This window comes from Nyctereutes procyonoides, unplaced genomic scaffold (genome assembly GCF_905146905.1).
Source record: "Nyctereutes procyonoides isolate TBG_1078 unplaced genomic scaffold, NYPRO_anot_genome, whole genome shotgun sequence".
NCBI classification, from domain to species: Eukaryota; Metazoa; Chordata; class Mammalia; order Carnivora; family Canidae; genus Nyctereutes; species Nyctereutes procyonoides.
Genome location: NW_026575126.1, coordinates 61,246,826 through 61,263,362, shown reverse-complemented (window position 1 = coordinate 61,263,362; position 16,537 = coordinate 61,246,826). Strand labels below are relative to the sequence as shown.

General features: G+C 42.2%; 1 protein-coding gene across 1 annotated transcript in view; it reads right to left on the bottom strand.

The window, feature by feature from the left end:
* The window catches only part of LOC129519980 (integrin alpha-D-like), a 29,110-nt gene extending 28,290 nt beyond the window's left edge, over positions 1-820 (bottom strand). Inside the window, exon 1 of the mRNA XM_055340828.1 lies at positions 766-820. Coding sequence (XP_055196803.1) covers positions 766-820 — 55 coding nt within the window. The remainder of the gene's footprint in view (positions 1-765) is intronic.
* Between the last annotated feature and the right edge of the window lie 15,717 nt (positions 821-16,537).

The following is a 16,537-nucleotide window of genomic DNA, read 5'->3' as shown; positions in this document are numbered from 1 at the left end:
ATCTCCTCCGGGCCCCTGACTTCTTGGGATCTTGATGCCCACCCCAATCCAGCTCATCTGCCCAGGAGAAAGGTGTTCTCTTTTTCTTTGTTTCCTGATTTGCCATCTGTGTGGTTCCCGTCTCTCTCCCCCCTTAGAAATAATCAACCCACCAGACAAAGAACGACAATCCAGAGAAATGCCCCCTCAAGGACATTTCAAAGGATATCCACAATCTGAAATTAGGCCTGTCACCTCCTGGTCTGTTAGATCAGGCATGTCCCTTAAAGATAAAGTGTCCGTAAATTTATATTCTCAACTGAGACCTCCTGAGAATGAAGGGGGCACCATGAATAACTACACCAGGGTCTTTGGGAGTGACCCAGACAGACCAGAGCAAAGGGTCACCCTTTAGGCAGGGAGCCCCATGCAGGACTTGATCCCAGGACTCCAGGATCACACCCTGAGGCAAAGGTAGATGCTCAACCACTGTACCACCCAGGCATCCCTGGACCATCCCATTTCTTAAGAGAATCTGGCAATCTGGATTTTTGTATGGACTCTGATTTTCAGCTGACATGCAAGTGATTTCAAATGACATATAAATATGGTCCTGATACAGTTATCTATTTCTGGACTATTCTCTTGGCAGCTGCTAGGACAGCATTCCTGAAATCAGGACATGAGGGATGTGGAGGACCAGGGAGGTGATATGCAACATTTCCCCTCCCTGGTGACTCTGTGGCCTTCCCCCTGGGCTCTGGGGCAGACTCCTATCCCCCGTACCACACACACCAGGGCCACCACAGGAGGAATTATGGAGAAGGAGCTTATCCTCCATCCAGGCATAACCTTCTAGTCCATCCTCTCTCATCTTTGCCCAGGTTATGACCTTCCCCTAATTCCAGACCATTCTTCCTTCCACACAAGACTCTGGACACTAGGCCCCCCACCCCACCCTGTTCTCAGCTCCTCCAGAGAGCTATATGAGCTAACCACCAGCCTCAGACTGTCCTACCAGATAGAGATGTCCCCCTAGGCTTTTCCCAGCCCTGAGGGCCCCCACTCACCACCCAGGAGGAGCATAATTCTAAAAGCCATCACTGAGCACCACATTGAAGGAGAAGTCAAGAGCTGAGCAGCAGAGCACTGAAGAGCACTCAGTGTCCTGGGGGAGAGTTAATATACTGACTCAGGACCTTGGAGTGACAGAAGGAGGGGCACAGTCAGGAAGTCCTTGGTTAATAATAGAACAGACAGGGGCAGGAGGTCAAAGACACTCTTAGGGAAAGTACCCCATACTCTCTCACCACCACCATCTCTATAGATATGGCTTCCTTTTCCAGGGCCACCCTCGCCAGCCCCTGAGACCCTGTTGGTATCCAATGCGACCTACGACTTCTCTAAATCCTCAGAAACTGGGCTGCATGTAAGTGGAAGGGATGAAACAGATGGCTGCAGAGTGCATGGATGTGAGCCTGGAGAGAGGCAGACCTCCACCTCAGACCTCAGAGAGCAGTGTTGAGGGGGAGCATGAGTGAGGGTGTAGTTTAAAAAGCAGACTCCATCAAGAGGAAAATGGATGATCAAATGGGTAAACGGGCTTAGTAGTCAGCCATACAATGGGCTGACTAGTCAGCAAAGAGAACAAACTACAGATATACATAACAAGATGGGTGAATCTCAACCTCGCCATAAGTAAAAGAGGTCAGACAGCAGGGTGCGTGTTTGATTCCTTTCATACAAATAGACAAAGCTAATCTATGAAGATAGAAATGGAATTGTGATTGCCTCAGATAAGGTGGGGAAGGACTTCTAACATTTGTGAAATTTGCGATTCAATCCTTCGTATTTTAATATTAATAATTTAATGTTTTAATATTTGATAAATGGGAGAATAGTAGATAATAGATGGTTGTTACCTATTCTCTGTAATTTTCTGTGTGTTTTGAATATTCTACAATTAAACATACATGAATGTTTCTCAAACACCTGAAAAAGGTGAAAGTGTAAAGGCCCAGGAATAGAGTTAGAAGGGTATAAGGCATGACAAAATTCCTAACTATGGCATATTATTTTAAGTATATATAATATATATGTATATGACAGTTATTAAAACACTTAAAATATAGGTTACATGTCAAGGATAGACAACATAAAGTAGTTTTCTAAACAAACATTTTAGCTCAAATTACTTGAGCTGATATTTAGTGAACAGAAAAAGTTAATTAGATGCTGAGAAGGGCATTGATGCAGGGAATGGTGCCAAGGATTATGACGGCTGGCTTTCAGGCTGACTTACCTACTTCCTGCAAAGAATGTCAAAGCCAGGTTTGGTTTGCCCTCTCATCAGTCTGTGGATCTGTGAACTTATCCCTTGTGTTTAGAACCACAAAGTAATTTTTGGTAATTCTCCTTAATACAAAATGTAAAGATCTCTTCACTTCCTCCATGTTCACCACACTTCAGTTTTAGACACAAACTTGAATGAATTAACATTTCACACATAATCTTTAATTTTGGACTTCCCTTCCCAAGCAAAGCTTGAGGCCAACATTTTGCTGATTTCATCAACTGTAAGGATTCCTAACATTGCCTCAATTGTATTATTGCTTGTCTCAGCAAAAGTTTGTTTTCCACTCGTTTTTTAAAAATAATAAGAGCAAATTGCAAAAAGATATTCAAATACTTATGAATACCACACACTGCCATAAAAGTATCTTTCTCTTAGGTCTGGTGCTGAAGGTCCCAAGGCTCTGACTCCTCCAACAGTTGCTGTAGGTGATATTCCTCAACTCTAGGTATCTTCAGGGCACCTAATGGGGGTTCCACATTTAGTAGAACCACCAACTATCAGTAAAATTTAAAACTGTTTTTCATATAGTAATTTATAATAAGAAATACATGCTTGGCCTGTTTCTGGCACAGAGCTCCTAGAATTCTTGGAATTCCCAAGTGATGAGAACAACAAAGGTGTCTCGTGTAACAAGGTGACTTTTGGAAAGCACCTAAGAATTGAAACTGGTTGCCAGTAGAGCCAACCATGTAATAAGATGGTTGGAAGTTTCAGTCCCATCCCTGCCCCCAACTTCCTGGGAAGGGAAAGGAGTCAGAGTGAGTTCAATCACTAACAGGCAATCATTTAATCAACTCAATCATGCCCATGTAATGAAGCCTTCATAAAAATCCAAAAGGACAGAATTCTGAAGTTTCCAGGTAGGTGAACATGTAGATATTCGGATAGAATGGCATGATTGGAGAGTGCATGAAAGTTTCATGCCCTTTCCCCAGCCTTACCTTATTTATGTATCTCTTCTATCTGGCTGTCCCTGAGTTATATCTTTTTATAATAAATCAGTAATATGGTAAGTAAAATGTTTTCCTGAGTTCTGTGAGCTCAATCAAATTGGTCAAACCCAAGGAGGGGGTTGTTTGGGACCTCTAATCTATAGCCAGTGGGTCAAAGGAAAAATATTGTATATTGGTTTGATATGATTTCAAAACCCCTTGTTGATAACAAAGACAAAATTAAATTATTTTTAGAAGTAAAATTGGTATGGTATAAAAGTAAAGGAAAGAAACAAAGGAGTTGTATCAGGGTGTCATTATCTCATCTCTTCTCACTGATAAGAACTCAGTAGCTCAGCTGCTGAGGGGACCTGCTGGAGGCGTACCAGTAAAAATATATAAAGAAGAGACTAGATGGGATGAGCACTGGGTGTTATACTATATGTTGGCAAATCCAACTTCAATTATGTATATTTATATTTATATTTATATTTATATTTATATTTATATTTATATTTATAAAGAAGTGACTATGAAAGGGGACATTTAGACTACAAACACCAAGGGTTTGTGAGGACTGTGCAAGAATGTTTAGTCTAGGCAAGGCTACAATTTCCTGATCCAAATAGCTTTCTGGGGCAGCCCAGGTGGCTCAGCGGTTTAGCACCGCCTTCAGCCCAGGGCCTGATTCTGGAGACCCGGGATTGGGATAGAGTCCCACGTCAGGCTCCCTGCATGGAGACTGCTTTTCCCTCTGCCTGTGTCTCTGCCTCTTTCTCTCTCTGTGTCTCTCATGAATAAATAAATAAAATATTTAAAGAAAAATAAATAGCCTTCTGAAGACCTTGGGGAAGTTAGCTCCTGCCATGGTAAAACCAGCAGTGGTGAAAGCCATGCAGCTACCCTGTGAAGATCATCTTGCGCACCAACACTGGCACCATAATTCCCTATCAAAATGCTGTAGCAACAAGAACATAAAGACTCCTAACTCTGGGAAACGAACTAGGGGTGGTGGAGGGGGAGGAGGGCGGGGGGTGGGGGTGAATGGGTGACGGGCACTGAGGGGGACACTTGACGGGATGAGCACTGGGTGTTATTCTGTATGTTGGTAAATTGAACACCAATAAAAATTAATTTATTTAAAAAAATGCTGTAGCAACAGGGGAATTTTATTTCTGCAATGGCAGCTGGACATTAGTTCTTAGTTGGCTAAACTGTCTCTGCTGAGTTTCAACTCTATAAAGATACATCTCAACTAACTTTGGATTTGATTCCTTTCATCTTGCCTTGCCTAGAACACTAGTGTGATTTATCCATCAGTGGTTTGGAGTATGTTTTTTCTTTATTGGCTTATTAAGAGGCATTGTTCTGCATGCTGTTGACTTGTGAAAGTCCCACTGTTAAACAAATTGCTAGCAAAGACCATCCTTAATCTGAGGATTAATTTTCCCCCAAACAAAAACAATTGGCATAGTTGGTACTCAACCTGAACTAACAATAATTAAAAGTGACCAGTGCTATGGGTTAGATCATACTCCATGTCAAAATTGAAATACAGATTGACAAATTATGTTAAATTTATAATTGATTAAAGCCTGGTGAAGCACCATTTGCTTCAACGTGGATGGAACTGGAGGGTATTGTGCTGAGTGAAATAAGTCAATCGGAGAAGGACAAACATTATATGGTCTCATTCATTTGGGGAATATAAATAATAGTGAAAGGGAATAGAAGGGAAGGGAGAAGAAATGGGTAGGAAATATCAGAAAGGGAGACAGAACATGAAGACTCCTAACTCTGGGAGACGAACTAGGAGTATTCTGTATGTTGGCAAATTGAACATCAATAAAAAAATAAATTTATTATTAAAAAAATAAAAACCTGGTAAAGCTCATTATAGGTCTGGTAAACTATATTTAATACACTATTTGCCATCTATGGCATTCTACTGAAATTATAAACAGCTATTTTACCCCATGAGACAAAATTTATAGAACTATTATAGTTTGGATGCTAACATCAGCCACAATAATTATCTTAATACTGCTTTACCATATTATAAACATTTTGGAATGCCCTATTAAACATCTTTAAAATAAAACTTTGAATGCTGTTGTGAAAGGCAGAAGGACAATAGTAAACATCCCTCACTCATTAACCTTACCCAAATCACTCAAGAGGTGGTTCAGGGGTAGATTGCACTATGTAATTTCTGAGGATCCTTGGAGATGTACTGAGACTTAATCCAGAAAAAAAAAGAAACATCAGATGTTGGTCTGATTTCCCACCCCAGTGAGTTATGTCCTATATTTAAAAGAGAAAATAAGGAAGACATCTTTTTTTTTTTTTTTTTTTTTTTTTTTAAGGAAGACATCTTAATGTTCTTCTTAGGAGCATTAAGTAACATAGATCTCAGTAGGTAGAACAGAAAAGTGTTAGCACAAAAAGTGATTTCCAGAGCAGAAAGAAACCCGGACCTTTTTGCTCTTAAAAGCACCAATCCATACTCTGAAGACGAGAATTATTTTAACCATTTTGACCCTGGTAACTCTAACTTAGTAGAAGCAAGGCCCATGAAGACAGACAATGGTACAGCAAATGATACTATGGAACCAGAGTCACTGAAGAGAGAGTTTATACTAGATAAGAACTGACAAAAATTAGGATGGAATCTCAACAAACTGATTGAGACACAGAAACCCAGAGGCTGTTAGATTTATGGTCCAAATGCGAACACAATCTGATCCTCACAGGAGCAGAGGTTGTGCAACTCAGACCTCTTACCCCTAATGCTCAATTTAATCAACATCTTAAGCATTTGAGGAAAATAATACTAACTTACAAAGATTTTTGTTTGACTAGGTAGCAGCAGCCTAGCGAATAAGAGTACCTATATCTAATGTCATCCCTCAAAACATCTCACTGGAAAATAACGGGGGAAGCTACTAATATAATTTTAAAAATTAGGACTATTGGCTATGATTTGAGAGGGAACAGACACTCTCCTATTTGCTACATGTGGAAGCAACAGAAGAAATTAAGAAGTCCACCCTAAAAACTGTCCCCACAAGACAGAACAGCACTATTTACAGAATTTGCAGTCACCCAGAGACACAGGAGAGCTGACTGATTTTATAAGAATAGCTGATGAACTAAGTCAGGATAAATGCTACCTATAACTTTGAGAAAGTGAGAGAAGATGGAAGACTAGGAAGATCCTGAACTCACTTTCTCCCACAGACACAGTGAGGCAACAAACTACATGTAATGCAACTCACCATGAAAGCGACCTGAAGACTGGTAGAACAGATCTTCTACATCTAAAAACATAGAGAAGGCCACCCCAAGAACCGTAGGATGGGCAGGGACATGGTTAGGAACCGTGCCCCCAGCACAGTGACCCAAAAGTGGGAAGAATGTCACAGGCATGGAGGACAGAGGGGATCAAGACCCACGCAAGGCACCCCTGGGGACTTGCACTGGGCAGAAGAGCATCCATAATGTCTGGCTTTGAAAATGATCAGGGCTGAGCATCTGGGTGGCTCAGTGGTTAAGCGTCTACCTTCGGCTCAGGTCATTATCTCGGGGTCCTGGGATCGAGTCCCAGATCGGGCTCCCTATAGGGAGCCTGCTTCTCCCTCTGCCTGTGTCTCTGCCTCTCTCTGTGTGTCTCTTGGGAGTAAAAAAAAAAAAAAAGAAAATGATCAGGGTTTACCTCTGATAGCTTTGAAAATCAGCAAGGCTGAAACAATATATCTGACAAAATCTATAAAGAACTTATCAAACTCAACACCCCAAAATAAAATAATCCGGTTAAGAAATGGACAGAAGGCATGAATAGATACTTTTCCAAAGAAGACAGCCAAGTGGCTAACAGACAATTGAAAAGATGCTCAACATCACTCATCATCAAGGAAATACAAACCAAAACCATGATGGGACACCATCACACACCTGTAAGAATGGCTAAAATTAGCAGCACAAGAAACAACAGGTGTTGGTGAAGATGTGGAGAAAATATGTCCTCTTGCACTGTTGGTAGGAATGCAGGCACTCTGGAGAACAGTTTGGAGGTTCCTCAAAAAGTTAAAAATAGAACTACCCTATGATCCAGTAATTGCACTACTAGGTATTTACCCAGAAGATACAAAGATACAGATTTGAAGGGGTACATGCACCCCAATGTTTATAGCAGCATTATCAACAACAGCATAACTATGGAGAAAGCCCAAATGTCATCAACTGATGAATGGATAAAAAAAGATGTAATATACATTTGTAGTGGAATATTATGCAGCCATCAGAAAGAATGAAATCTTGCCATTTGCAACAATATAGATGGAGCCAGAGTGTATTATGCTAAGCAAAGTCAGTCAGTCAGAGAAAGACAAATACCATATGATCTCACTAATATGTGGAATTTAGGACAGAAAACAGATGAACATATGGAAAGGGGGAAAAGAGAAAAAAGGAAAGAGGGAAACAAGCCATAAGTGACTCTTAATGATAGAGAACAATCTGAGGGTTGATGCAGGGATGTGGGTGGGGGATGGGCTAGATGAGTGATGGGTACTAAAGAGCACTTATGATGAGGACTAGGCATTGCATGTAACTGGTGAATCATTGAATTCTGCTCCAGAAAGCAATATTGCACTGTATGTTAACTAACAAAATTTAAATAAATAAAATAAATAAACCTCAGCATGTGTTTCAGCAAGAAAAAAAAAAGACAGCAAGATTTAACTCTGAAACAACCAGAGAGCTAAGGAAACTAAGTCTCTGCTCATAAAGGGCCAGCACACTATATCACTTGGTCAGAGCCTCAGACAGAAGCATCTATATGAAAAGCACCTCGTTATTAATGAAGGAGATTTACTGACTAATTTTAGGATGTATGCTGGAGGGACACATCTCCGTAGGAGCTTTCTCCTAAAACAGAAGTGCTGGAAGACAGCATTTTTTTTTTTGTCTTCTTTCAACCTAGCTGCCCAGATGCTTGCAAAACCCAGTTCTCACACCCTCCATCTACTTTGCTAGCACTGCTTGCCCCACCTTAGCTTTCCCCTGTGGACCTGCCTCACTCAGCCCATCTACCCTGGCAGGCATTTTTCCAAAGCTGCTCCCACACCCCCATACTTGACAGGCAACATTGTTCAGGGCCAGACTCCTAAAGTGACTGCCACACTCAGCAGACAGTGTCTTCCAGAGTGGCTCCTGCTCCAAGGGGTGGGGAAGCTAGCCCCAGCCACTAGTACACATGCAGAAACTATAGCCAGGCCTCTTGGTCAGCAGCACCAGATGCAGCCTGACCACCAGTGCACCCACAGCAGTCATGGCCAGTCCTTGCTGACAACTGGACTGAGGGTCAGCTTCACCCACCAGCATGTCTGCAATAGTCATCACCCAACCACAAGAGAAGGGCACAAGCGACTGACATGGGGGACACCCCTGAAACATCTGGTTCTAGTGACCAGATGATTGTGCTGCTGGTCACCACAGGCTGTTAAATTCATAAGGCTTCTATTTTCAAGACTAGGAGACAAAGCTGATGTACACAATACATAGAAAGAAACACAGAGGGTTAGACAAAAGGAGGAGACATATGTTCCAAATGAAAGAACAAAATAAAACCCCAGAAAAATAGTTAAATTGAACACCGATAAGCAATCTACCTGATAAAGAAGAGTCCAAAGTAATAAAGATACTCACCAAACTTGAGAGAAGAGTAGATAAATTCAGTGAGAACTTCAACAAATAGAAGATACAAATAACAAGTCAGAGCTGAAGAATACAGTAACTGAAATGAAAAATACACTAGAAGGAATCACTACAATTTGAAGAGGCAGAAGAATAGATTAGCAATCTGGAAAAGAGGGTAGTGGGAAGCACCGAACCTGAACAGCAAAACAATTTTTTAAATTTTTTTATAAATTTATTTTTTATTGGTGTTCAATTTGCCAACATATAGAATAACACCCAGTGCTCATCCTGTCAAGTGCCCACCTCAGTGCCCGTCACCCCGTCTCCCCCACCCCCCGCCCACCTCCCCTTCCACCACCCTTAGTTCGTTTCCCAGAGTTAGGAGTCTTCGTTTCTGTCTCCCTTTCTGATATTTCCCACTCATTTTTTCTCCTTTCCCCTTTATTCCCTTTCACTATTTTTTATATTCCCCAAATGAATGAGACCATATAATGTTTGTCCTTCTCCGATTGACTTATTTCACTCAGCATAAATGAGAATAGCTTAAAACACCTCTACAGCAGCATTGAGTACACCAACTTAGCTTTTTAGGGGTCCCAGAACTAGAAGAGGGAGAGAAAGGAGCAAAAAACTATTTTAAGAAGTAATAGCTAAAAACTTTCCTAACCTGGGGAAGGAAACAGACAACCAGATCCAGGAAGCACAGATAACTCCAAACAAAATCAATGCAAAGAGGTCCACAACAAGACACGGCCAAGTGAATATAAATAATAGTGAAAGGGAATATAAGGGAAGGGAGAAGAAGTGTGTGGGAAATATCAGAAAGGGAGACAGAACATAAAGACTCCTGGGATCCCTGGGCGGCGCAGCGGTTTGGCGCCTGCCTTTGGCCCGGGGTGCGGTCCTGGAGACCCGGGATCGAGTCCCACGTCGGGCTCCCGGTGCATGGAGCCTGCTTCTCCCTCTGCCTGTGTCTCTGCCTCTCTTTCTCTCTGTGTGACTATCGTAAATAAAAAAAAAAAAAACACATAAAGACTCCTAACTCTGGGAAACGAACTAGGGGGTGGTGGAAGGGGAGGAGGGCGGGGGGTGGGGGTGAGTGGGTGATGGGCACTGAGGGGGGCACTTGACGGGATGAGCACTGGGTGTTATTCTGTATGTTGGTAAATTGAACACCAATAAAAAATTAATTTATTTTAAAAAAAAGAGTCCCCTTAAAATTTCTTGCAGAGCTGGTTTGGAGGTCACATATTCTTTCAGTTCCTGCCTGTCTTGGAAGCTCTTTATCTCTCCTTCCATTTTGAATGAGAGCCTTGCTGGATAAAGTATTCTTGGTTGCATGTTCTTCTCATTTAGGACCCTGAATACATCCTGCCAGCCCTTCCTGGCCTGCCACGTCTCTGTGGAGAGGTCTGCTGTTACCCTAATACTCCTCACCATAAAAGTCAGGGATTTCTTGTCTCTTGCAGCTTTAAGGATGTTTTCTTTATCTTTGTAATTTGCAAGCTTAACTATTAAATGTCGAGGTGTTGAATGGTTTTTATTGATTTTAGGGGGGGATCTCTCTATTTCCTGGATCTGAATGCCTGTTTCCCTTCCCAGATTAGGGAAGTTTTCAGCTAGGATTTGTTCAGATACATATTCTGGCCCTCTGTCCCTTTTGGCGCCCTCGGGAACCCCAATTAAACGTAGTTTTTTCTTCCTCAGGCTGTCGTTTATTTCCCTTAATCTATCTTCATGGTCTTTTAATTGTTTGTCTCTTTTTTCCTCAGTTTTCCTCTTTGCCATCAACTTGTCTTCTCTGTCACTCACTTGTTCTTCCACTTCGTTAACCCTCGTCGTTAGGACTTCTAGTTTGGATTGCATCTCATTCAATTGATTTTTAATTTCTGCCTGATTAGATCTAAATTCTGCAGTCATGAAGTCTCTTGAGTCCTTTATGTTTTTTTCTAGAGCCACCAGGAGCTGTATAATAGTGCTTCTGAATTGGCTTTCTGACATTGAATTGTAATCCAGATTTTGTAACTCTGTGGGAGAGAGGGCTGTTTCTGATTCTTTCTTCTGAGGTGAGGTTTTCCTTCTAGTCATTTTGCTCAGTGCAGAGTGGCCAAAAACAAGTTGTATTGGGAAAAGGAGAAAAAGAGAGGAGAGAAAGAAGGAAAGAAAAGGGAAAAAGAAAAAAAGAAGAAAGAGAGAAAGAAAAAGAAAGAAAGGGAAAAAAGGGTGGGGGAAGCAATCAGAAATCAAAAAGAAAAAAAAAAACACGGCGGAGTATCTTCTGATTCTGTATACTTTAGGTCCCTTGACTTCCCCTGGAACTTGTCCGTCCAGCTGGTCTTCTGGGGGAGGAGCCTGTTGTGCTGATTTTCAGGTGTTAGCACTTGGGGGAGCTGCTCTGCCCCCTGCCTGGTGCAGGGCTCAGTGGGGGTTGTTTACCCCGTGAGGCCCCAGGAGGAACAACCACAGTGGCGGCGGCCAGTTCTGGAGCCCTGGAGTCAGCTCCCTCAGGAACTCCGGAGCTTTCAGTCTGCAGGGGCCTGGATGCTCTGGGGGCGGGGCCGCTGATCTGCTCAGCTCGGGGCAGGAGCGTCCTTGCTGTCCTGGGCCCTCCTGCCCTCTGCCTGTCCCAGAGGGAGGCCGGATCCTGGGCTGTGTCCCCCACGACCTGTGCCCCCGGTCTGCGCTGTTGGATTCGCGCTCCCGGTGGTGCAGCCCCCTCCGCGGAGCGGCTGCCGAAGCCCCTCCGAGCTGCTCCCGGGTCAATGCTTGCGCGTGCTGCAGCCCTTTAGGGAGCCTGACGCACTCTCCCCGGGCGCAGTTGCTCTGTTAGTGTCCCAGGGAGCCTGAGGGCATCCCAGCCCTCCTGGGGTCCTGCTCTAACTCCCTGCGAGCGCCTCTCCGCCCGGGAAGATTGGTGCAGCTCCTGCTTCTCCGGGATGGGGCTTTCCTGTCCTGGGGACACATGCCCCGGCCTTAGCCCGGCTCCTCGCGGAGCCCCACCCCCTTGGATGCCTTTTGTTTCTTTATTTCTCCCCCCCCCCCCCCCCCCCCCCCCCCGTCTTCCTACCTTGATAGAAGTGCAAACTCTTCTCACTGTAGCATTCCAGCTGTTCTCTCTTTAAATCTCAGGCCGAATTCATAGATTTTTAGGATGATTTGAAGGTTATCTAGGTAATTTGGTGGGGACAGGTGATTTGGGGACCCTACTCTTCCGCCATCTTGCCCCTCCTCCGGGATTGAAATTAGAAGTGAACCTGCAGGGATCCCTGGGTGGCGCAGCGGTTTGGCGCCTGCCTTTGGCCCAGGGCACGATCCTGGAGACCCGGGATCGAATCCCACATCGGGCTCCCGGTGCATGGAGCCTGCTTCTCACTCTGCCTGTGTCTCTGCCTCTCTCTCTCTCTCTGTGACTATCATAAAATAAAAATAAAATTAAAAAAAAAAAGAAGTGAACCTGCAATAATTGGATGATAGACAAAATAAAAACAAAAATCATTAAAAACTTTTTTTTAAACTTCCTCCCATAATTAATCAATAGACTATAAAGAAGTTCTTCAAGGCATCAAGCCCAATATAGAAGATCATGAGGCTCAGGGCCTAATTATCCCTTCCACTAGTCCCTGCAACACCCTTATTATACCCAGGAGAAAACTCAATGGCCAATGTTGGAGACTTATGCAAGACCTCTGAGCAATACATAACAAATAGCTACAGTTATCCTTCAGAACCCTATTGTTCCTAACCTCCAAGTGCTAACATCTATTCCCACTGAAAGCAGAATTTTTCACTGCAATTGATTTATGCAGTGCATTTCTAGTAGTCCAGTTAATAGAAAAAAACAATAGTTTTTTGCTTTCACTTGGGAAAAATGGAAATACACCTGGACAGTCATGCCCTAGAACAATCATTGCTACATTTATAAAAGATTATAAATCTTTTTCTTAAGATATTATTTTTTTTATTAATGAGAGACACGCAGAGAGAGGCAGAGACATAAGCAGAGGGAGAAGCAGGCTCCCTGCAGGGAGCCTGACGTGGGACTCCATCCTAGGATCCCAGGATCAAGACCTGAGTCTAAGGCAGACACTCAACCACTGAGCTAGGCACTCCTACTTTTATAAATCTGAAAAGCTGATTTAAATGATAAAAGTTTTCTGCAGGCTCTACTTTGTTACAGTATACAGATGATTTGCTTCTCTGCTCCCCCTCCTCAAACCTGTTCACAGAAAGACACCACCATCTGTTATCACTTTTGGTCTTAAAAGACGCAAAGTCTCCAAAGAAAGATTACAATTTTCAGGCTCAGGTTCTATATTTAGGGAATTGGATCAAAATAAGGCCTGCATTTGGATCCAAAGGAAATGCCTCACAACTGCTTAATACTGATAGATTACCTTTTAAATCCCAATGCAAATTTACAGGTAACTCCTCTAACCAATGCAATTTTTTCATAGTTTACTGATGATTCTTACGTAAAAGATGAAAATGGTAAATATTATTCTGGGTGTGCTATAGTAACTCTCTTTGAAGTCATTGCAGTGCCTTTACCTTTGGCTACTTTAGCCCAGCAGGCTCAATTATATACCCCCTTTTTTAAATAAATTAATTTTTTATTGGTGTTCAATTGCCAACATACAGAATAACACCCAGTGCTCATCCTGTCAAGTGCCCCCCTCAGTGCCCGTCACCCATTCACCCCCACTCCCTGCCCTCCTCCCCTTCCACCACCCCTAGTTCGTTTCCCAGAGTTAGGAGTCTTTATGTTCTGTCTCCCTTTCTGGTATTTCCCACACATTTCTTCTCCCTTCCCTTATATTCCCTTTCACTATTATTCATATTCCCCAAATGAATGAGAACATACACTGTGTCCTTCTCTGATTGACTTACTTCACTCAGCATAATACCCTCCAGTTCCATCCACGTTGAAGCAAATGGTGGGTATTTGTCGTTTCTAATGGCTGAGTAATATTCCATTGTATCCATTGAAAGATGAATGGATAAAGAAGATGTGGTTTATGTATTCAATTATATACCCTTACTCAAGCTTATACTTTAACCAAGAGCAAAACCACAAACATTTATACTGATGGTCAGTATGCCTTTAGGGTAGCTCATGATTTTTTAATGTTATAGAAACAATGGGGTTTCCTTACCCCCCCCCCATGGGGATAAGATTAAAAATGGCTCCTACATCCAACATTTATTAGCTGTCATACTTTTGTAGGTGGATGTAGCTGTTATTATGGTTCTTAGGCATTCCGGACTCAACTCTATGGATGCCAAATGAAACCTCCTCACTGATATATCCACCATAACTGCAACTTATAAGGAGATCCATAGCTAAAACTCTGCTGTGTTTGAAAAGGATATTCTCCCAAATGATAAATTTTGAGAAAATTGACTACAAAAAAAGATGGGGAAACGTGACCACAGAAAAGGAGAAATAATGTTGGAAATTTAATAATTGTCAGCTTGACAAGGAGAGGACTCTAGTTTTGACCAAATAACAATTTGGCCATTCCAGGAATTCTAAAATCCCCAATATTTACAGTTGTAACATGGATTAAATCATTGGTATACTGACAAAATGGCAGCATTCATGAGCCAATATTGGTGGAGAACAGTTAATAAGGCCACAAAAAAATACTCACCTTACTTGTCCCACCTGTCCAAAGTATAATCTGGGGAAACCTGTTTATACAGATGAATTTCATACAGCTTCCCCATCTCATAGTTTGTATGTTTTCTCACTGGACCAAAGCATCCTCTTGTGGACAGGCCAACATCTCTTCTGTGGCTAAAATTCTGTTAGAAACGATTATTCTACATGCAGAATCCCTCTCAAACTTCATGGAGATCAGGGGATCCATTTTATCAGTCAGGGGCTTTGACAAGTCTGTGCTGTTTGGCCAATTTTACAGCACTTACTTTGTGCAATGATCAAGATATCTTCTGTTACATTACCGAGTTGATGGCTAGAAAGACGCTAAGGGTGAGGGCTGGTTGCCAATAGAGCCAACAATGTCATTGGAACTTTCAGGCCCACCCTCCACCTCCAACATCCTGGCAGGGGAGAGGGGCTGGAGGTTAAATCAATCCCCAACAGACAGTGATTTAATCAATTGTGCCTATATAACAAAGCCTCCATAACAACCCAAAAAGGATGGAGTTTGGAGAGTTTATGGTTGATTAACACATAGAGATTTGGGGAGAGTGGTGCACTTGAAGGGGGCCTAGAAGCTCACAACTTTTCACTGCACCTTGCCCAATGTGTCCTTCCCATGTGGCTAGTCCTCATTATATCTTTTTATAATAAACTGGTAATCTAATAAATAAAATGTTTCCATAAGTTCTGTGAGCTGCTCTAGCAAATTAACCCATGGAGAGGGGCATCATCGAAACCTCTAGTCTTAAAGCTGTTCTTAGAAATCTTTGTTGCCTTATCTGAGAAGTTATTATGCCATGTTTCAAAATGACACAAAATCTTTGATAGCTTCATGCCATTATGTGACAAAGTTTCATAATGAACAATGGACTGTGGAAAACATATGGGACTCAATAAAATTCAATTTCAATGGTATGGTATTTTCTAAATATGTTTTAAATTTTGGCTCAGAATCACTCATCCCAGTATTCATATATCCCTATACTAAATGTGCACTGGAATCTCATTCAATATTGATTTTGATGACATTTTTCTAAGTTGCAGCAGTTTACTTTTTTAATCACATTTTTCATGCTTCAATAAAACATTTTTGAGCCATTCATTGATACATTTTTGTTATTTGGGGATACAACACAACAAAATAGCAACTCTTACAAATGCAAATAAAACGAATGTGAGCCTTTTACAATTATTTCAGTATTTCTTCATTTACTATATATGCAACCTCAAAAGATGGAAGTATGCTGTCCTCTTCATCTCTGAAAGATGCTAGAACTAGGTGAACCAAAGTGGCACTGGGGTAATACCCCTGCTGGAGTTGTATTGTTCCATCCCAGGTGGCAATTCTGACAAACGCTGAAGTCAAGTCTACAAATTCCAATATATACATTTTATTTCCACTCAGTTTGGGAAATCTTGACACAGATTCCTGAAACAAAGGCCTGATATTGACAGTATTTGAATAGTAATGAGGATGATAGGGAGACACAGAGCAACTCATGGTGTGCTTCAAAGCCCCACCCACCGGAAATGATACGGGATTTCTTTCTTTCTTTCTTTCTTTCTTTCTTTCTTTCTTTCTTTCTTTCTTTCTTTCTTCTTCTTTCTTTCTTTCTTTCTTTCTTTCTTTCTTTCTTATTTCTTTTACATTTTATTTATTTATTCATGAGAAATACACACAGAGACAGAGGCAGAGACACAGGCAGAGGGAGAAGCAGGCTCCATGCAGGGAGCCTGACGTGGGACTGGATCCCAGGTCTCCAGGATCAGGCCCTGGACTGAAGGGGGGCGCTAAACCGCTGAGCCACCGGGCTGCCGCGACACTGGATTTCTAACATCAAGCTAGAGTTCAGATATTATCCTGCAAATTATAGGGAGCCACTAAAGATAGATTCAGACTGTGGC